Source organism: Geotrypetes seraphini, chromosome 11 (genome assembly GCF_902459505.1).
Source record: "Geotrypetes seraphini chromosome 11, aGeoSer1.1, whole genome shotgun sequence".
Classification (NCBI taxonomy): Eukaryota; Metazoa; Chordata; class Amphibia; order Gymnophiona; family Dermophiidae; genus Geotrypetes; species Geotrypetes seraphini.
Window position 1 is genome coordinate 13801711 of NC_047094.1, and position 22450 is coordinate 13824160.

General features: G+C 44.7%; 1 protein-coding gene across 2 annotated transcripts in view; it reads right to left on the reverse strand.

The window, feature by feature from the left end:
- Nucleotides 1-18516, reverse strand: part of LOC117369093 (cytochrome P450 3A29-like) — a 61617-nt gene extending 43101 nt beyond the window's left edge. Inside the window, exons 1-4 of one of the 2 annotated variants that reach the window (XM_033963081.1) lie at nt 18356-18516; nt 12942-13035; nt 4350-4402; nt 2390-2489 (exon numbers count right to left, since the gene is read on the reverse strand). In XM_033963081.1, coding sequence (XP_033818972.1) covers nt 2390-2489; nt 4350-4402; nt 12942-13035; nt 18356-18426 — 318 coding nt within the window. In that variant the 5' untranslated portion in view covers nt 18427-18516. The remainder of the gene's footprint in view (nt 1-2389; nt 2490-4349; nt 4403-12941; nt 13036-18355) is intronic. The other variant, XM_033963082.1, reaches the window with a different exon arrangement.
- Between the last annotated feature and the right edge of the window lie 3934 nt (nt 18517-22450).

Consider the following 22450-nt stretch of genomic DNA (forward strand, 5'->3'; position numbering starts at 1 on the left):
ATTCAAACCCATTTTATTCTCATTTTGTCCTCTATAGGATCTTCAGAGTCGAGCGCAGTAATCTCTCATTATTTCTTAAAGATACTGCTCAAATCGTCATTGATCCATCCTTTCTTCAACTTTCTTCATAATTATTATATATAAATATTGGTTTTACACTTTTATAATACTTCAAAATCGCCTATAAATCAGGCACTTATCTTTTTTAATGAGGTTCTGTCGGTTCGGGATCTGCCGACATGTTTTGCCTTTCCGACTGTATCAAGGCTGTCCCCTTGCGGTATTATGCTCCACCATCAAGCCCATCACCATCAGCCATCTTGTCCAGAGCAAACAGCGGGCTTGATGGTGGAGCATAATACCGCAAGGGGACAGCCTTGATACAGTCGGAAAGGCAAAACATGTCGGCAGATCCCGAACCGACAGAACCTTATTAAAAAAGATAAGTGCCTGATTTATAGGCGATTTTGAAGTATTATAAAAGTATTAGTATTTAAGCCCTTTACATTAACGGGTGCTAGAATAGATGTGTCTGTCTTTCTGTCTCTCTCATTGGCTGCTGTCTGTCTGTCTTTCTTTATTTCTGTTTCTCTCTCTCCTTGGCCACTGTCTTTCTTTATTTCAGTCTTTCTCCTTGGCCGCTGTAATTGTATGTATGTATGTCTTTTTTTCTGTGTGTCTCTCCTTGTCTACTGTCTGGTTTTTTTTTTTTCTTTCTATCTCTCTCCCTGGCCCCCTGTCCTTCTGCGTATGTCTTTCACTCCCAGCTACCTGTCTTTCAGTGTGTGTGTCTCTATTTCTGTCTGTCTGTCAATGTCCCTGCCCACTGCCTGTCAATCATGTCCCTTCTCCCACCTACCTTTTTTTTTTTTTTTAAATCACTTGTTGTATACAGTAGAAAAGGCAACTGGCCCACAGTAACCCCTGATGGATATAGTAAACCGCCACCACTCGTAGCAAACCGTCATGCGCAAACCCTACGAATGTGCACAGGCGCCGCACGCTTTAACAGTTCTCTGCTGGCCACGGAGTTACAGATCACGGAGGCAGGGATCACACAGGTAGGAGTGCGCATGAGCGCTTAGGGTTTTATTATTAGCGATAAAACCAATATTTATATATAATAATTATAAAGAAAGTTGAAGAAAGGATGGATCAATGACGATTTGAGCAGTATCTTTAAGAAATAATGAAAGATTACTGCCCTTGACTCTGAAGATCCTAAAGAGGACAACATGAAACTAAAATGGGTTTATCCAGGTGAGGACATGTTTATCTGCTGAAAACCTTTCCCCTCCCATGCTCAGTTTCTCAGGCTCCAGGCCACAAGTAAAAATTTCCACTTAAAAATAATGCCCTTGTCTCTGAAGGTTTCTGAATAATTCAGTTAAACGTTCCAGCGTGTCTCTTCCCAGTCCTGGGTCTTCATTAACATTATCGACTGTACCATTAATGCCACAGTATCCCAGGGGAAACGCTGTGTGAGGGACAATAACAAATTTTAAACCAGTCCCAAGAACACTGCAGCAAAGCGACTGGTCCCGATTCAAACCACTGATGTGTGAAAGAGGTTTCATCTGCCACAGGTGGTTAATTTCAAAGGTCAAAGTACATTTTCACAGATAGGGGACCTCTGTATCCCCAACCCCCACGTTTGTCTGTCCAAGTTAAGATTGTAAGCTCTTCTGAGCGGGGGGTCTATGTGGTGCAGTGGTTGAGCTACATCCTCAGCACCCCGAGGTTGTGGGTTTAAATCTCTTGCTGCTCCCTTGTGACCGTGGGCAAGTCACTTAATCCCCCACATTACACCAGGTACACTAGGCAGTTTGAGCCCGCTGGGACAGATAGGGAAATATGATAAAGTACCTCAATGTAAAACCATTTAGGATATAAGATTAATTGAGGATTGATAAGAGGACTGCATTGAGAACCAGCTCAGAAAACTCTTAAGTCTGTATTGTAACACCATTACAGAGGCTCATGTATTGTAACACCATTACAGAGGCTCATGTATTATAACACCTTTACAGAGGCTCATGTATTGTAACACCATTACAGAGGCTCATGTATTATAACACCTTTACAGAGGCTCATGTATTATAACACCTTTACAGAGGCTCATGTATTGTAACACCATTACAGAGGCTCATGTATTGTAACACCTTTACAGAGGCTCATGTATTGTAACACCATTACAGAGGCTCATGTATTGTAACACCTTTACAGAGGCTCATGTATTGTAACACCATTACAGAGGCTCATATAAACTACTCTGAATTTTAAATAAATAAATAAAATGTCAAAATGTATAGCACTATAGAAGCGTTAACTAGTTGCAAACCCTGGCCAGCAGCATTTGGCAAAGTGCGGCATCAGAGTAGACACATACCCGCCGGTTGGTGAAGAGGGTGTAGCACTCTTTCACCAGGATGGTTTTAATGATGGCAGGGTCTGCGACTGCGAGAATGGGGTATCTGCCGTCGAAAAACCTGCAAGGACACAAAACGAATGCCTTATTGATATGGCACAAGAATGATGCTGCTCGCGAGGGAGATGCCGACGACGCTTCGTCAACACATTTACTTATCGAGATGTATTATCCGCCTTTATGAAGAGATTTACCCAGAGCTTAATTGCATTGTGGAACTGCAAAACACATCGGCAGTGCTCACAGTTCAAAACAGAAGGATCCCTCGCCTGCGGCACAGAGATAGTCTGAGTTGCAGCGTAGGGTCTGTTTCTGAAATGAAGCACAAGGGGTTGACATTGACGGCGAGCGTTTTGGGGTTTGTTTGTTTTTTAAACACCACATGTCTGGGCACCGTCCAGTGGCGTGCGATGAGGGCTTTCAGGGGATTTAGTGAATCCCCAGCTCTACAGCCCTGCTTTTGTCTATTTTAATTTTTGCTTAATGCAGTTTGATTTGTTGAGTAGACAGTCTGCTCAACCAGTCAAACTGCATCAAACAAAAAGTAACCCCCTAACCCCACCCCCAAAAAAGCAGCGCTCTTGGACTGGGGATTCTCTGAACCCCCTTGAAGGCCCTGACTGTACTGATCGGAATTTGATTGGCTGAGCAGCCTCTGCCTGCCACCTGCTCGACCAATCACATTCAGAGCAGTGCCCTCGGGGCCTTTAGGGGGTGGGGTGAATCCCCCCGAAGGCCCTGACCGCACGCCACCGGCACCGGCATTGAATATCCAGGTTTAGGCGGCCAGCTATCTCATTGTGATTAAGTGCGATATTCACCACCTACGCACCCTGACTAAAGACAGGGCCGACTTTTATGCGGTCCAATTTAACTGCTCAACGTAGGCGGCTTCCTATTGCGTACCGGCACTTAGCCACCTACGTTTTGACTCCTCCCCTTGGACCACCCACAAAATAGTCGGCTTTGAGTTTAATCATGGCCTCGAGTCTAAGGCCCTCTTTCATTAAGGTGCGCTAAGCGTTTTAGCGCGCGTTTTATCACAAGCTAAATCAACATGCACGCTGAACGCTAAGGCGGCCATAGGATAACATGCACGCATTAGCGTTTAGCGCGTGCTAATATTTAGCGCACGGTAAAAAGCATAGTGCACCTTAGTAAAAGAGGGGGCAAGTGGCAATAACAAGTTAAGGGCTGCTGAATATCGGCGGATAGTGCCACTCAAGCAATCGAACCGGCCAGGAACCGTTTCTGGCTGGTTAAATCGCGTTGAATATCGACCCCAAAGAGGCTGCTTTTTTTTGAGTCTGCCAAATAGTCCAACTAGAGGATTGCCTGTGCCACAGGACAGATCCGAGCAGTGGTGTAGTAAAGGGGAGGGTGAGGGGGGGGGGACGGTCTGCCCCAGCAACCATGTTGGGGGGGGGCCCCGGCATCCCTCCTCCTCTCTGCCCCACTTCTTCCTATTCCTCCACGCACGTGCCTCCCCCTTCCCTTCCCCCATACTTCGAGTTGAAATTGTCGTTCACGGCAGCCAACCACGTGCTCTTTGCGACCCCGCTGACATCACTTCCATGGCGCCGCGCATAAGACGTGACGTCAAGAGGGAGAGCCGAAGGGATCGCGAGGGGCACTTGGTTGACCGCTGCAAGCAACAACTTCAACAAGAGGGAAGGGGGGGATGCGTGCAGCAGACGGGATCAGCACCGGTTTTTGAGCCCCGTTTTGAATCTAGCCCCGTATTTTGCTATTTCATATCTAAACTGAATTGAATTTTTTTTTCAAGGCATTTCCTAACTTGACTAAGTAAGGATGGTGGAAAGAGAGAACTGAAACAGAGGTGGATGCAGAACATCCTCAGCGATCCCACGCCAAGCTGCACGGTTGCTTTGCAGCTGGTAGGTCAACGGATGGAACTCACCCCCAAAATTTTCCATATTGCTTGTAACACTCCACGTCAAATTGCAATATGCCCTGAAAAAGAACGTGGAGACAGCCATTTTGTAAACAGTCAAATGACAAACTAGTTTGAACGGTTTAAAACAATATATTTTCAGTCAATACTCATTAAGCTGTGGATTTTGTTAACAGAGGATGCAGTCATGTTTAATTGTGTAGTTGGGTTTAAGAAATATTTGGATAACAATTGATAGGTGAATCAGGGCATCACGAGCTCTTTCTTCTGGGTACTTACAGGAGACACAGATGGGCCACTGTTGGCGACATAGCCACCCAAGTGTAGTAAGGGGGTGGACAGGAGGGGGGCAGTCCACCCTGGGCACTGTCTTGGTGAGGTCGTCAGCACCCTTCCTCCGTTTCACCCCCTGCTTCTTCACACTCCTCCTCCCGCCAGGCGTGCACGTCCCTTCCCTTCCGTTGGTGAAGCTCTCCCTCTGACGTCACTTCCGGGTCCCGCACTTAAGAAGTGACATCAGAGGGAGAGCCGAAGCCGACGCGGGTAGCGAGTTGGCAATGCTGCTCGTGCCGGGGAAGTTAAAAGAGATACGGGGTAGGGAAGGGGTGTGCGTGGAGGGGGGGGGGTGGACAGGGAAGGGGTGTCACCGCCCCCGGGCACCTCTCACCTACGCCACTGAATATGGGTGGCTGGCCAGCTCAGTGGGGTTTAACCCAGGGATCTCAAAGTTCCTCCTTGAGGGCCGAATCCAGTCAGGTTTTCAGGATTTCCCCAATGAATATGCATGAGATCTATGTGCATGCACTGCTTCCAATGCATATTCATTGGGGAAATCCTGAAAACCCGATTGGATTCCAGCCCTCAAGGACCGGAGTTGCCCCTGCCTGGTCTAGAACGACACCCAATACTCTAGAACAGGGGTCTCAAAGTCCCTCCATGAGGGCCGCAATCCAGTCGGGTTTTCAGGGTTTTCCCAATGAATATGCATTGGAAGCAGTGCATGCACATAGATCTCATGCATATTCATTGGGGAAATCCTGAAAACCCGATTGGATTCCAGCCCTCAAGGACCGGAGTTGCCCCTGCCTGGTCTAGAACGACACCCAATACTCTAGAACAGGGGTCTCAAAGTCCCTCCATGAGGGCCGCAATCCAGTCGGGTTTTCAGGGTTTTCCCAATGAATATGCATTGGAAGCAGTGCATGCACATAGATCTCATGCATATTCATTGGGGAAATCCTGAAAACCCAACTGGATTGCGGCCCTCAAGGAAGGACTTTGAGATCCCTGGGTTTAACCGGACAGGAGCATCTCCTGAATATTGCACTTAACTGGCAATATGTTAGCCAGCTCCACAAACCTGGAAATTCAATGCTGGTGATTGGATGTTGCCAGGCACTGACTTTCCTGGTTTAGTACCTGTGGGTGTCAGTAAAATGCTGATCACTGCCAGCTGCATATCGATCCCTCAGTTCCTAATCGCTCTGTAGTAGCTGCTTGTAGCATCACAGAGATGACCCTACGAAAGCGATTCCCAGAGGGGCTGAGGGCATAAGCCTGGCCGTCTTCCACCAGACTCTGAGAAAGATCGACATTCGTAGCCAAGCGGAGAAAATATCAGTTCACCCAGCAAACATTTAGCACGGGGGTGGGCAACTCCGGTCCTCGAGGGCCGGAATCCAGTCAGGTTTTCAGGATTTCCTCAATGAATATGCATAAGATCTATTTTCATGCACTGCTTTCAATGCATATTCATTGGGGAAATCCTGAAAACCCGACTCAAGGAGGGACTTTTGAGACCCCTGTTCTAGAGTATTGGGTGTCATTCTAGACCAGGCAGGGGCAACTCCGGTCCTTGAGGGCTGGAATCCAATCGGGTTTTCAGGATTTCCCCAATGAATATGCATTGAAAGCAGTGCATGCACATAGATCTTATGCATATTCATTGAGGAAATCCTGAAAACCCGACTGGATTCTGGCCCTCAAGGACCGGAGTTGCCCACCCCTGATCTAGCAGCTGCAGATGCATCTTTTTGTTGCCAAGTCAGCTGGAGCCAAAGAGGAAGATCCCAACCAAACCCAGTGTGGCAGAGCAGTCCCAGAAGGCTCAGCTTGCACATGGAGGTGAGGCGGGATCATACCTATGGTGTCGGGAGAGAAAGATACCAGTTTCTTTGTTTTGCAAAAGTACACATTAGGCTAACTGGGTGCGAAGTCTGGCAAACTTTCACATAACTGGTTTATTGCGTAAGAAGTAACTCGGCATTTATTGTGGTTTTGTTGTAACAGAAATTACTTGGACTGTATATTTTGTATTCAGCTGCTACTGAAAAGAGTATTATCTTGGATACTTGCTTGCTGAAAGTGCCAATTTATTTTCCACTTGGGTGCTTTCTTTCTTCAGTTCAGATGCTTATCTGAACCTCCAGGGCCGTTATTGGGAGCATGCCATCTCCTAGGCATAGCCATTGTATTAACTGCCCCAATTAGGGTAGATTCATCACCCCAAGTTCCTAGGTTCAATATGAAAGCTCTCACCTTCCTGTGTTCAAAATGAATGCACTCAGCTGCCTGCGTTTACTATGAAAGCGCTCATCTTCCTCTACGCAATATAAAAGCACTTGGGTCTATAGTTGGCGGCGGAGGAGATGGGTTCCTTGTTGTTTTTAAGGCGGAGGGATACGAGAATGTGGCCAAGTTCAGTCGGGAAGTGACCAGTGGACAGGCATAGTGAGACCCAATTGAAGAGTTCGGCTTTGAATGAGGGGGGGCGGATTTCATGATGGTGGGTGGGCAACTGTCTAATAGGCAGTTGGAGTTAGCGTATTTTGAGTAGAGTTTGAGAAAAAGGTTCCAGTCTGGGCTTTCGAAGGAGCTCCAGGTCATGTCAGCAATTGAACCTATTGTGTCTACTGCTGGAAGGTTGAATATTGGCTCAGTGCTGGGAGCTATAAGAGACGATTTTAAGGTTTGAATTTTGTTGGCAAAATGGTCTGCTAGGATTGTAGGGGGGGGCGGGAGCTCTGAGCTGGAGCGTTTGTGTGAATCTGTGTCTAAAAGGGAGTTGACTATTCTAAAAAGTGCTTTACTGTTTAGCGAAGGGGTGTTGATTAGTTGGGAGTAATATTTACTGCGTTTTTCGTTGATCAATTTTTTGAATTCGTTAACTTTCAGTCGCCAGTCAAGTCTATCGTTGTCAGTCCCTGATTTACGCCATGTTCTTTCTAGTTTCCTTACTTCACGTTTTATGGCTAAGAGATCCGCATCAAACCAATTGTTTGAGGGCCGAGGGGTTTTCTTGCGAAGTCTTAGGGGGGGCGATGGTGTTTAGGACTTGGTCGCTGAAGTTTTTCCAGTCTAGGTGGAAGTTGGGGTTGGGGTCAGAGTTAGAAATGAGGGTGTAATGTGACCAGAAATCTGCTGGATTGATTTTTTCTCTTGTCCAGGTCATCATCTTTGTATGGTTAGGTGTGGGCTTCCTGTCTGGTTGTTTTTTGAGCCAGGAGAGTTCAAAATGACATAGGAGGTGGTCGGACCAAGGGGTGTTAGACCAATTTTGTTCTGTGAGACTTATGTTGGGAGTAGTGGGGGTGTTGGAAAGGAAGGTGATCAAGTCAAGCTGGTGACCTTTATTGTGTGTTGTGGTAAGGGGGGGCTTGGTGAAGCCTAGAGATGTGAGGAAGGAGAATAGGTCAGCAACATTGGGGTTTTCTTCTTGCTCAAGGTGAAGATTGATGTCTCCTGCTAAGAGGTTGTGGGTGCCGGCTGCCGAGTTCGTGAGATGGAATTCGTAGTAGTCTTCTTTTGCTAGATTCCATTTATTAGGGAGAATGTAGAATAGCGTGATGATAAGGTTATCAATGTAGTCAGTTTTGGAGATTTTGCAGGTGAGGATTTCCAGGTCGTTGGTTAATTTGGAATCTAGGATTTGGAAGTGAAAGTGGTCGCGGAGAATGATGGCCGGGCCACCTCCCCTTTTAGAGTTTCTTGAGAGGGGGATGATTTTGTAATGTGGTGGGAGAATATCCGCTATGATGGCATCCTGGTCGGAAATGAGCCATGTTTCGGTTAGAAGTACAATGTCTAGATGGGTTTCTTCCAGCCAATCTTTGAAGAGTTGGGCTTTGTTTCTAACCAAGCGAATGTTCAGGTAGGCGCCAGGAAGAATGGATTGTTCTGAGAGGGGCGAAGGTTCCGTGCGTTGTAAATTTTTTAGGGATCGTTTTCTATTGTGTGTTGGTTTGGGTGGGTGGCGGGTAGTGTAGATCACAGGGATGGGGAAAGGACCTGTTTCTGTGACATCATGAACGAGCCGGTGGGATCGGAGGAGTTTGTCAGGTCCTGGGATTCTAGTCCATGCGATGTAGGTTGCTATAGGTTTGAAGGCTAAAGCTTTTGTAATCCAGTCTCTTGTGCTAAGCAAGTAGAGGAGGAGAAAGGCAATGAGCTTGTAAGTGGGGCCAGACATGTTGGGGTAATAGGTAGGGTGGCGAAGGGAGGCTGGACAGGGAGAGGGGGGGAGGGCAGACTGGAGAAGCAGGGGAGGAGGGGAGACAGACGCTTAAGGGAAGGTGGGCAAATACGAAATACTCATGGGCAGATAAGAGGAAAGGATCAGAGGGCTTGTGAGCTGGTACTGAATATAGGTCTATGAACAGATGTTCAAATTAAGACTATGAGCAGGTATGTTATAAAAGACTATGAAAAGATCTATAAGACCGAATATAGGTCTAGGCAATACAAAGTGTAAGTCATGAGCAGGTGTGCAATATGAATCTAAAGCAGAGGTGGTATAAAAGGCTAAGAACAGGCTATGAATAGGTATGAGATAAGAGACATGGGCAGTTAACAAGTATAAATCTATGAACTTTAAAAGATAGTGCTCTGATCAGGTTGGCCACAAGTGAGAAACAAGGAATATGGTGCGTGGCCCTAACGAATTAGAGACACTGAGCTTGGTGTCAGTCCTTGGTGGGTTGTTGGTATAGGAGGTGATGGGCCTGAAGAACCGGCTGATGGGGGCAGGGCTAACCGCCGACCGCGTGGTGTCCTCCGATATAATGAAGGGGGACGACTCGATCTCCCTTCACCTTCACTGTGCTGCGGCTGGGAAAAGGTCTGGTTTGCTGGAAAAAGGTCTGGTCTGCTGAAAACGCTCATCTTCTTCTACGCAATATAAAAGCACTTAACTTCCTTTATTTACTATGAAAACGCTCATCTTCTTCTACGCAATATAAAAGCACTTAACGTCCTTTATTTACTATGAAAACGCTCATCTTCTTCTACGCAATATAAAAGCACTTAACGTCCTTTATTTACTATGAAAACGCTCATCTTCTTCTACGCAATATAAAAGCACTTAACGTCCTTTATTTACTATGAAAACGCTCATCTTCTTCTACGCAGTATAAAAGCACTTAACGTCCTTTATTTACTATGAAAACGCTCATCTTCTTCTACGCAGTATAAAAGCACTTAACGTCCTTTATTTACTATGAAAACGCTCATCTTCTTCTACGCAGTATAAAAGCACTTAACTTCCTTTATTTACTATGAAAACGCTCATCTTCTTCTACGCAGTATAAAAGCACTTAACTTCCTTTATTTACTATGAAAACGCTCATCTTCTTCTACGCAATATAAAAGCACTTAACTTCCTTTATTTACTATGAAAACGCTCATCTTCTTCTACGCAATATAAAAGCACTTAACTTCCTTTATTTACTATGAAAACGCTCATCTTCTTCTACGCAATATAAAAGCACTTAACTTCCTTTATTTACTATGAAAACGCTCATCTTCTTCTACGCAGTATAAAAGCACTTAACTTCCTTTATTTACTATGAAAACGCTCATCTTCTTCTACGCAGTATAAAAGCACTTAACTTCCTTTATTTACTATGAAAACGCTCATCTTCTTCTACGCAATATAAAAGCACTTAACTTCCTTTATTTACTATGAAAACGCTCATCTTCTTCTACGCAATATAAAAGCACTTAACTTCCTTTATTTACTATGAAAACGCTCATCTTCTTCTATGCAATATAAAAGCACTTAACTTCCTTTATTTACTATGAAAACGCTCATCTTCTTCTACGCAGTATAAAAGCACTTAACTTCCTTTATTTACTATGAAAACGCTCATCTTCTTCTACGCAGTATAAAAGCACTTAACTTCCTTTATTTACTATGAAAACGCTCATCTTCTTCTACGCAATATATTTACTATGAAAACGCTCATCTTCTTCTACGCAATATAAAAGCACTTAACTTCCTTTATTTACTATGAAAACGCTCATCTTCTTCTACGCAATATAAAAGCACTTAACTTCCTTTATTTACTATGAAAACGCTCATCTTCTTCTACGCAATATAAAAGCACTTAACTTCCTTTATTTAATATGAAATTGCTTATTTTCTACCCAATATAAAAGCACTTAACGTCCTTTATTTACTATGAAATTGCTTATCTTCTACGCAATATAAAAGCACTTAACGTCCTTTATTTACTATGAAATTGCTTATCTTCTACGCAATATAAAAGCACTTAACTTCCTTTATTTACTATGAAAACGCTCATCTTCTTCTACGCAATATAAAAGCACTTAACTTCCTTTATTTACTATGAAAACGCTCATCTTCTTCTACGCAATATAAAAGCACTTAACTTCCTTTATTTACTATGAAATTGCTTATCTTCTACCCAATATAAAAGCACTTAACGTCCTTTATTTACTATGAAATTGCTTATCTTCTACGCAATATAAAAGCACTTAACGTCCTTTATTTACTATGAAATTGCTTATCTTCTACGCAATATAAAAGCACTTAACGTCCTTTATTTACTATGAAAACGCTCATCTTCTTCTACGCAGTATAAAAGCACTTAACGTCCTTTATTTACTATGAAAACGCTCATCTTCTTCTACGCAGTATAAAAGCACTTAACGTCCTTTATTTACTATGAAAACGCTCATCTTCTACGCAATATAAAAGCACTTAACTTCCTTTATTTACTATGAAAACGCTCATCTTCTTCTACGCAATATAAAAGCACTTAACTTCCTTTATTTACTATGAAAACGCTCATCTTCTTCTACGCAGTATAAAAGCACTTAACGTCCTTTATTTACTATGAAAACGCTCATCTTCTTCTACGCAATATAAAAGCACTTAACGTCCTTTATTTACTATGAAAACGCTCATCTTCTTCTACGCAGTATAAAAGCACTTAACGTCCTTTATTTACTATGAAAACGCTCATCTTCTTCTACGCAGTATAAAAGCACTTAACTTCCTTTATTTACTATGAAAACGCTCATCTTCTTCTACGCAGTATAAAAGCACTTAACTTCCTTTATTTACTATGAAAACGCTCATCTTCTTCTACGCAGTATAAAAGCACTTAACTTCCTTTATTTACTATGAAAACGCTCATCTTCTTCTATGCAGTATAAAAGCACTTAACGTCCTGTATTCAGCATTTACTTTCCTCTGCTCAATATAAAAACACTTACCAGTACCTGGAACTTAGCAATAAACACCCCACAGTCTTCTATGCATAAAAGAAACCTTCCCCCCTCCATGCCGGTTTCAACTACCCATAAACCGCCATTGCAATTGACAGCATCATTCAACATATTCTTCTGTGTGAACGAGGAGTTTGAATTCTCTTCAGAACTGGTCAGAATCTCAATATAAACCCGGAAGCTCCTGTTCTGGACGAGGGGCCGCTAAAAAAGTTCTCAGCCCAACCAACAAAGTTGAGGCCGTCTCCGTCGAGGGCTATACACTTAGGGCTCCTTTTACAAAGGTGCGCTAGCGTTTTTAGCGCACGCACCGGATTAGCGTGCTAGCCGAAAAACTACCGCCTGCTCAAGAGGAGGCAGTAGCGGCTAGGGCATGCGGCATTTTAGCGCCCGCTATTCCGCACGTTAAGGCCCTAACGCACCTTTGTAAAAGGAGACCTTAGTCCAACGATTTTCCACTTTTTTCGTTCCATTGGAAAAATATGGAATGGAAAAAGTGGAAAAATCGCTGGACTAAGGGCTCCTTTTACAGAGCCGCGTTAGCAATTTTAGCGCATGCAGCTTTTTAGTGCGCGCTACGCGGCTAGAACTAACGCCAGCTCAATGCTTGGGTTAGCGTCTAGCGCAGCCAGCAGTTTATTACGCTATTGCGCTTTTACGCGTGTTAAACCGCTAACCTAAGTGTATAGCCCTCGACGGAGACAGCCTCAACTTTGTTGGTTGGGCTGAGAGTTTTACGAAGGCCCCTCATATTACAGATGCCATAATCCCCCAACAATGAAGCTTCCCCCCTTATAACTCGCCCCCTAAAAAATATCCAGATTGTGATGGTTTCTCAGGAACAGCAAATGTTCCTTTAACCACCAGGGTGGGTTTTGTGTGTGTTGTGACTCTACTGGATGTAGATATCACTTGTCCTGGGCATTTTAAATTTTCAAACAGGTCAAACACTTTAAAAAAAATAACACAAAGCCCTGCAAAAAGACACTCGGCACCTCTATAGGAAACTATAATAGCCCTAACCCACCTCTGAAAATACCCTCCTGTATTCAGTTTGAAAACACTCACCTTTCTATATCGGAGAAATGTTCCAATGAATGGAAGGGGCCTTGGCCCAGGAATCCCCAACTTCTTAAAGAAGCCATAAGGCCAGATGCCATATCTAGGAGAAATACAAAGAAAGCTCGAGGTACACAGGAACACGTAGATGGTTTGCATGGATGCACCCTTCCGTTTGATCTTATCTGAATACTTCCATAGATAGATCTTCCACTCACATTTATATGAATCCATATTTTAGGAATTTCGTCTTAAATTCTGTGCATTTAAACAGACTAACACTGCAGCTGCATTATCTCCATTCACAGGGTGGTCATGTCTGTAGGATCCACTTTTGCAGACTGCATTCAGTATACTATGTATAAAAACGAAGATGGGGAAGAAAGAAGCACACTGGACCAGAGGCTGCTGGGTGAGTTCAGGTCCCTTTCCTTGGCAGTGTTGGTTTCTTAGCCTTTTTTAAAAAAATTTATTTTCTATGCTTTTTTGGTATTGAAATGTGTGATCTGTTGTTGTGTTAATGTGATTATTGTCTTTATGGGTTTTTTGTGTGATTTTATTATGAATATTATTTTGTAATCCGCACATAATCGCTGAACATGTGGAATATACATTTTTTAAATAAATTGTAGTGGTTCTCGTCTCTCCTTTTCCTGTACCATTGTACTTCTTTTCTTAATGAATGTTTTCAATACAATATAAACCGCTTTGACGTTCAGTTCTGGTTTCCTTATCTCAAGAAAGATATAGCGGCACTAGAAAAGGCTCAAAGAGCAACCGAGATGATAAAGGGGATGGAACTCCTCTCGTACGAGGTGAAGACTAAAACGGTTAGGGCTCTTCAGCTTGGAAAAGAGACGGCTGAGGGGAGATATGATTGAAGTCTACAAAATCCTGAGTGGAGTAGAATGGGTACAAGTGGATTGATTTTTCACTCCGTCAAAAATTATAAAGACTAGGGGACACTTGATGAAGTTACAGGAAAATAGTTTTAAAACCAATAGGAGGATATGTTTTTCACTCAGAGAATAGTTAAGCTCTGGAATGCGTTGCCAGAGGACGTAGTAAAAGCGGTTAATGTAGCTGGTTTTAAAAAAAAAAAAAGGGTTTGGACAAGTTCCTGGAGGAAAAGTCCATAAACTGCTGTTGAGACAGACATGGGAGAAGCCACTGTTTGCCCTGAATCAGTGGCGGGAAATGCTGCTACTATTTGGGATTTTGCCAGGTACTTGTGACTAGGATTGGCCTCTGTGAAGATGGTATACTAGGCTAGGTGGACCACTGGTCTGACCCAGTAAGGCTATTCTTATATTCTTATGATAAGCAGCATAAAAATTTTGAGTGCATAGCTATCACATGCTGCTTTGGAATTTACCGCAGGATGCCTGAGCATGTTAAGCTCTATGACCTAGAAATATCAAAGAAGAAACAAGTTAATCTAATCATGTATTTTTAATGAGAATATCTAATGGGCCAACTGGGTGGACCGTTCAGGTTTTTATCTGCCGTCATTTACTATGTTACCTGGCAGAAACCCAAAGAGTAGCAACATTCCAGAGCTGAGATTGTGATGTCATAATGCCTCATTCCACCAATGCCCAAGAGCCAACCTCAGCAGTGATGTCACAATGGCAACTTCAGCATTTGGAACCTAAGACAATAACAGGTGGACTTTAGTCTATGGCCCAGAAATATCAAAGAAGAGACCAGTTAATTTAATCATGTCTTTTTAACGAGAATAACTAATGGGCCGACTGGGTGGACCGTTCAGGTCTTTATCTGCCGTCATTTACTATGTTACTATGTAGCTAGATGAGGCAAGGTTCCACTTTAGGCATCAGTACCCAGGACACGGTTCTCTCGTTATCGATGACACATTGAAATGCTCAGTGTCCAACGGTGGCCAAGAAAGCAAATAGAATGGTAGGAATGGGTTACAGAATCCAACAAAGAGCATCATTTTGCCTCTCTATCACTTCATGGCGAGACCCCACAATTCTGGCAGTCACATCTCAAAACAGATAATCTAATGTAATCTTCGATTTATATACCGGGTCATCTCCCAGCGGAGCTCGACCCGGTTTACAAGTAATTAAAGACCAGCATAAGAGAAAAGAAGTGTTAGAGAGCAATCTTTTCGTCGAATCTTTCGATCGACTGTTCGAGGATGGTGCAAACTTCTACGAAATTGTTGTAACTGACAGAGTCAGGAAGCCCATTCCGCATTTCTACCAGTTTGCACGCGGAAGATTGACTGAGGGCTCCTTTTACTATGCTGCGTTAGCGGTTTTAATGCGTATTTAGCGCGTGCTACAATGCTGTGTGCGCTAAACGGTAACGCCTCCATTGGGCTGGCGTTAGTTTTTCTGTGTAGCGCGGGGGTTAGCATGCGTTGATCTGCAGCGTGCGCTAAAAACGCTACCGCAGCGTAGTAAAAGGAGCCCTGAGTTTCCCGGCCGATTTAATTCCTCTGGAGCAGTGGTCTCCAACTCAAACCCTTTGCAGGGCCACATTTTGGATTTGTAGGTTCTTGGAGGGCTTCAGAAAAAAATAATGACAATTTTGCATGAGGTAAAACTCTTTATAGTTTATAAATCTTTCCTTTTGGCTAAATCTTAATAATAATATTGTCATTTATAGCTAAAGAGATATATGATCAAGAAACGGTTTTATTTTATTTTTGTGATTATGATAAACATACTGAGGGCCTCAAATTAGTACCTGGCGGGTTGCGAGTTTGAGACCACTGCTATAGGCTAAGGCTCTTTACACCTGCATTGTGATGTCATAGAACTTTATGGTTATGGAAACATACTAACATGATGGCAGATAAAGGCCAAATGACCAATCCACAGCATCCACTATCTCCTTCTCTCCCTATTGGCTAAGGCTCTTTACATTTGCATCTCCTCTTCCTATAGGCTAAGGCTCTTTACACCTGCATTGTGATGTCATAGAACTTTATGGTTATGGAAACATACTAACATGATGGCAGATAAAGGCCAAATGACCAATCCACAGCATCCACTATCTCCTCCTCTCCCTATTGGCTAAGGCTCTTAACATTTGCATCTCCTCTTCCTATAGGCCAGTGGTCTCCAACTCAAACCCTTTGCAGGGCCACATTTTGGATTTGTAGGTACTTGGAGGGCCTCAGAAAACATAAATGACAATTTTGCATGAGGTAAAACTCTTTATAGTTTATAAATCTCCCCCCCCCCAAAGGCCTGCATGTTCCCCCTTTCTTTGCAGCATCCTCCAGCTTCTCCCCTGGCCTCCCGGTCTTAGCTTCAGCTAATTACCATGCCTGCCAGAGAGTGCTGTAACATTCCTTGCAGGCTGCCATCGGCCTCTGCATGTTCCCTCTGCCGCGGTCCTGCTCCTCCTTTAACGTCAGGGGCAGGATCGCAGCAGAGGGAACATGATGCTAACGATCGCTACCGCACTGGCAATCCTCTCTACATGCTACTGTAATTATCTGAAGGTAAGAGCTGGAGGCCAGGGGGGAAGCCGGAGGACACTGCAAAGAGCGGGCAGCACTAGTACAGACCGCGGGCCGCAAAATGGTACCTGGAGGGCCGCATGTGGCCCCCGGGCCGCGAGTTTGAGACCACTGCTCTGGAGGAAGGTTTGTATCTCTGTGTATTCCTCAAATGGCAAGATCAGAGGCTTTTCCAGTATAAAGGGACCAAAGGGCCAAATATTCCTATACAGTAGAGCGAAACTAGAAAAGGTGCAGAGAAGGGGATGGACCACTGGCGCAGTAAGGAGGGGCGGCGGGGGAGGGGGGGGTCGCCCCGGGTGCCATATTGGTAGGGGTGCTGGCACCCTCCTCCTCCCCGCCCTCCCACTACCGCACACAAGCGCCACTTCTCTTCCCCCGGCGCAAGCAGCAGCCCAACACGCTGCTCGTTGCCAGCGCCGGCTCTTCCTCCGATGTCACTTCCTGGACCCCCGCCTAGGAAGCGCCAGAGGAAGAGCCGACGCGAGCAGCAGGCTGGGGGCTCGCTGCTCACACTGAGAACATTAAAGAGGTCTTGGAGAAGAGGGCGGGGGAAGGGTGCTACCGCCCCGGACCCCTTTCACTCCCGCTACACCACCGGGATGGACTCGTTCGTGAAAAAGGCTAACGAGGTTAGAGCTTCTTCAGCTTAGAGAAGAGATGGCTGAGGGGTGAGATGACGGTGGTCTTTAAAAAAACCGAGTGTAGTGGAACAAATAAAGCCTAATTGTTTACGCCAGGGGTGTGCCGCATGCGGCCCCGTGAAGTATTTTGCGCGGCCCCAGTCGAGGGCGATGCAGTGTTTTCCTCTGCCCCCATCTTGCCTGCTCCCTCCTCTGTCTTGCTGCAGCGTTTGCGTGTTTGTGCAGCCCCAGAAAAAGTTTTTTCGGCCAGTGCGGCCCAGGGAAGCCAAAAGGTTGGACAGCCCTGGTTTACGCAAAAAAAAACAACCCCAAAACCCACAAGGACTAGAGAACAATGAAGTTACATAGTGATACTGCACTTTGAAAGCAAATAGACAAAAAAATATTTTTGCATTCCTGTTACGCTCTGGAATTTGTTGCCAGAGAACGTATAAGTGAAGCTGGGTTTAAAAAAAGATTTGGACAAGTTCCCAGAGGAAAAGCCCATCAGCCTTATTAAGGTGGAACTGCTTATCCCTGGCAATACTGTGTTTCCACAAGCAGGAGTTTGTGGCTATTTGAATGTATTAGCCCATATCTACTGCATTCTGAATTTTTGTTTTTGCATTTCAGAACCTGTATTTGAATTTCTTACAGTTATTAACCTATGGTAGAACTCAATTAGTCAGGCGGGGTCTCCTGAAGTAGACACCGAAACGGGGCCGCGTCGGGACCCTGATAAGTATTTTTTGAGATTTAATCATACGAATGCTGAATATTCCAGTGCTTACCTGAATGCAAACAAAATTTACCTGAATTTTGAAACTTTTTGGAGTGCATATTGCATCTTTATTGAGATATATATACAGCTGAAACTTTTATACCTCTGAGTTGGACTCGTTTGTTACAAAGTATGAAGCAATGATTGGAAGATAAACTCTTTCCTTAAGAGGGGGGTCATCTCTCCCTCTTCAGAGTTTTATATCTCTGAGCTAAATTTTTGTCCAACGGATCCTCCTCCGGGGTTGTGATACTGTTACAAAGTCAGTCTGTTTTGGTTTATAGTATCCCTGGCAATAGGCAGCACAGAAACTCTCTTTCGGGATCCTGCCAAGTACTTGTGAGCTGGACTGGCCACCGTTAGAAACGGGCTAGTGGGCTTGATGGCTTTAGCAATTGACAGCCCAGCTCTGGTCTCTCGAGCAACTTTCCCCGTGGGTGGGACCTTGCAAAAACCAGTTCTCTGCCTTGGTGCAACCTTCAAAGGTTCCCAAACCATGATTAGGCTCAGCACTTACATAAATAGGAGGGTGAGAAGTGCGACCAGCAGAGTCCAGGTTTCTGTGGAGAAATTAGGACGAAAATTCATCTTCTTTCAGTCTCCAGCGCCCTGTTTCTGTCCTTCCTCTCTCGGTTGTTTCTAATGAGAAGGATCTGTTCATCGCCCTCTCCTGGTGCTCATGTGACCGGGAGGATGGGCCTTTATTTTGCTCGTTTCCCTCTTATTTCAAGCCAGAGACTGCTTTGGTTTCATGATATATTTATTGCACATGTTTGGTTTTTTTTTAAAGTCTCTTGATTTAGGGCATGAGAACAGATTCTGAGAGCAAGGGTGGGGAGTGTTTAAATAATCTGTTTAGGTGCTATAAAAAATTGGGCTTTTACCACGCCTTGATTTATCACAGGTTGCTGACTCCTGCGATCAGTGGTGTAACTGGGACTCGGGACTTGATGCACTAAACACGGTTGCTAAGACCGTGCGAGTCGCTGTTGGCCGATTGTGGAACAGCGATCGATGTTCCAACAAGTTTCCAGGCATATGATTTTGCACAGTTCACAGCAATGCGGTCTGACCATGCGCAGAGCCGGTTGGGGAAGCCCCAAAGCAGCTATTGGGGCTTTTTTCGTTAATGGCACAGATGTTGTGCGTGTGTTACACACACACTCTCTCTCTCCCCCATTAAGAAAAAAAGCCCCCCTTGATGGTCCCTCGCCAAATGACCCCCAGTATCAAAAAATCATCAGGAAGGATGCCCACTTCCTCTTGCCATTGCGAACCTCCCCCACACTGACACCTCCACCAAAAAATTGGCAGGAGGGATGCCCATTCCCTACTGCCACTGTGAATCTCTCCCCATACACCAGCCAAAATCAACAGGAGGGAGTGGGCATCCCTCCTGCCAACTTTTTTTTTTTTAGGAAGGGGATTGGGAGAAGGGAGGGGTTCTATCAGTGTCGTGGAAGTGTTGGGGTGGTTTTTTTGGAGGTTTTTTTTTGCCTTTTCTCATCACTTCTACTTCTGTAGCAGAGTGACTTCTGGGAACTGGGTCTTAAGAATCGAGCCAGTCATAGGCAGAGCGAAAAGAGAACTTTGTCCTTTCTTTAAGGCCACTGAAACCAAAGTGAGGAGCTCCCACACCTTATGATATGCATTTGGGTCTTGTCATGAGGTTTGTATTTTGGCCAGAGGTCATGAAGTAAGATGAAGAATGATTCTTCTGCCAGGAATTTTGAAAGAGTTTGCCTATCTCTGAAAATCTTCCTGTGAGGTGCCGGGTATTTATTTTGAACCTGGGGCAATTGAGCTGCAGTGAAAAGCAAACCTGATTCCTCTGGCGAGAGCCACAGTCCCACCAATATTTGCCGTGCATGGCATCAGCAACCACAGAATTTTGTTGCTCAGATGAGCCGCTCTTAGCTTTACCCTTCTCCTCCACTGCCAATTCCAGACTTCGTTCCTTTCATCTAGCTGTCCCCTACCTGAGTTTGTCCGCCAAGCCCCTTCCCTTCCTTTGTTTAAAAGCAGACTGAAAAACCACCTTTTTGATATAGCTTTCAACCCAACCCGGCCAGCTGATTAACCCTTTCCCTTAACCCTTTCAGGACCAAGGGACATATTTGTCCCATAACTTTAAAATCCTATAAATTTTGATTGGGATAGTCTACAGTTCTAAATTTGATATGTACGGATTCCATATGATACTGCCTTTATGTAAACAAACTGGTTCCGACATTCATTCATTAGCGTCATTGCCAGATTGACGAGAAGATTCACTTGCCACACTGTCCATAAGCCAGAAGTGTGATTTTTTAAAAAAAAAATAATGATATTTCACAAAAAAAATCAATTTTTTTGGCATCTGCAAGCCCTTTTTACCATAAAAATGTCGTCAAAACCACAAAAATTGGCCTACGATCCTTATGGTCCTGAAAGGGTTAACTGTATCCATGACATCCTGTTTGTCTATCTTGCCTGTTTAGATTGTAAGCTCTTTCGAGCAGGAACTGTCTTCTTTGTGACTCTGTACAGCGCTGCGTACGTCTGGTAGCACTATAGATTGTGATGTCATAATGCCTCATTCAACCAATAAGAGCCAACCTCATCAGTGATGTCACAATGACTTGATTGTCCTGTACTCCCTCTACCCTCCAACCCAGCCAGCAGATTAACCCTTCCCCTTAACTGTATCCATGACATCCTGTTTGTCTGTCTTGGCTGTTTAGATTGTAAGCTCTTTCGAGCAGGAACTGTCTTCTTTGTGACTCTGTACAGCGCTGCGTACGTCTGGTAGCACTATAGATTGTGATGTCATAATGTCTCATTCCACCAATAAGAGCCAACCTCATCAGTGATGTTACAATGGCTTGATTGTCCTGTATTCCCCTCTGCCCTCCAACCTAGCCAGCTGATTAACCACTTCTCTTAACTGTATCCATGACATCCTGTTTGTCTGTTTAGATTGTAAGCTCTCTCGAGCAGGGACTGGTTTTTTTCTGTTTGTACAGTGCTGCGTATGTCTGGGAGTATAGAAATAATTAATAGTAGTAGTAGAGCTTTGGGCTGGGACCTTGTGAGAATACGACTTGTTCATGGAGGGAAGAGGGTGGGTGGACTGAAGGACAGTATAAGCAGAAAGCATTACAACATTTTCTCCTAGGACAAGCAGGATGAGTCAGCCACATACGGAAATCCTGCTGTCCACGGAGAACCTACGTTACAGGTAAGTAACTACGCTTTACTGTTCCACCTGCTCAGTGCCACAGAGAAAGATTGATTTGAGCGGCTGATGTAAACAGCTGGGAGTATTTTGCATCCTGCTTTGTTTCTCCGAGAGCAGCTGGAAACAGTTTCTGCCAAAATAGCACTGGATTGCTATGTAAGGTGGAAGTGAAATACAAACCACATGACAAAACCCAAATGTGTGTCATAAAGCGTGGGAGTTTCATTAATCATCAGTGAAGGATCGGAAACTGCACATGAACTGGGGGGGGTCCTGATGCAATGTAAAGGCAACAACTGATAAGAATTGCACAAGTAAGCAGTTTCAGATGTGTAATTTGCTGGCAGGACTACAGAAAGGAAATGCGCACGAGGCAATTGAAAGGAAAATCCAGGGTGAAAGGGCAGAAAGTGAGATTAAGAGGAGTAATCCGAGGAAATACTTTTTTTTACAGATGCGTGGAAGAATCTTCCGGTAGAGGTGGTGGAGACAGAGACTGTCTGAATTCAAGAAAGCGTGGGACAGGCACGTGGGATCTCTTAGGGAGAGGAGGAAATAGTGGATGTTGCGGATGGGCAGACTGGATGGACCATCTGGCCTTTATCTGCCGTCATGTTTCTATAACCATAAAGCTCTATGACCTCACAATGCAAGTGTTAAGAGCCTTAGCCTATAGGGAGAGGGGGAGATAGTGTATGCTGCAGGGGTGTCTGGCAGGAGGGACTGGGCATCCCTCCTTCCGGGGAAGGTTACGGGGCATCGCGGCAGGTTCGGGCAGGAGGGATTGGGCATCCCTCCTGCCAGGGAAGGTTGTGGGGGATCACGGCAGGTTTGGGCAGAAGGGACTGGGCATCTTTCCTGCCAGTGATGCTTGGGGGGGGGGATTTCAGGGGTTTCCAGCAGGAGGGGACTGGGCATCCCTCCTGCCAGTGATGCTTGGGGGGGGGGGCGGGTTCAGGGGTTTCCAGCAGGAGGGACTGGGCATCCCTCCTGCCGGCAGTGCCTGTGAGGGGGGGGGGGGGGGAGGTTAGACATATTTTCGTTTTGATTATGTACATCTTAGTGTATCTGGGTTTAATAAAAATTTGGACATGTTCCTGGAGGAAAAGTCCATAATTTGTTATTAAGGTAGACAATGGGGAAAACCACTACTTATCCCTGGAGTTGGTAGCATGGAATCTTGCTATTTTGGGGACTGTGTCAGGTATTTCTGATCTCGAATGGCCACTATTGGAAGCAGGATACTAGGCTAGATGGACTTCTAGCCTAACCCAGTACAGCAGTTCATATGTTAAGATATTTTCACATAATTCTTTATGGCTGAGTTCACAAAGTCTCATTACAGGTGGGTTACAATAGGATGGTGGATTCCGTGCCAGGATTTGATATGAC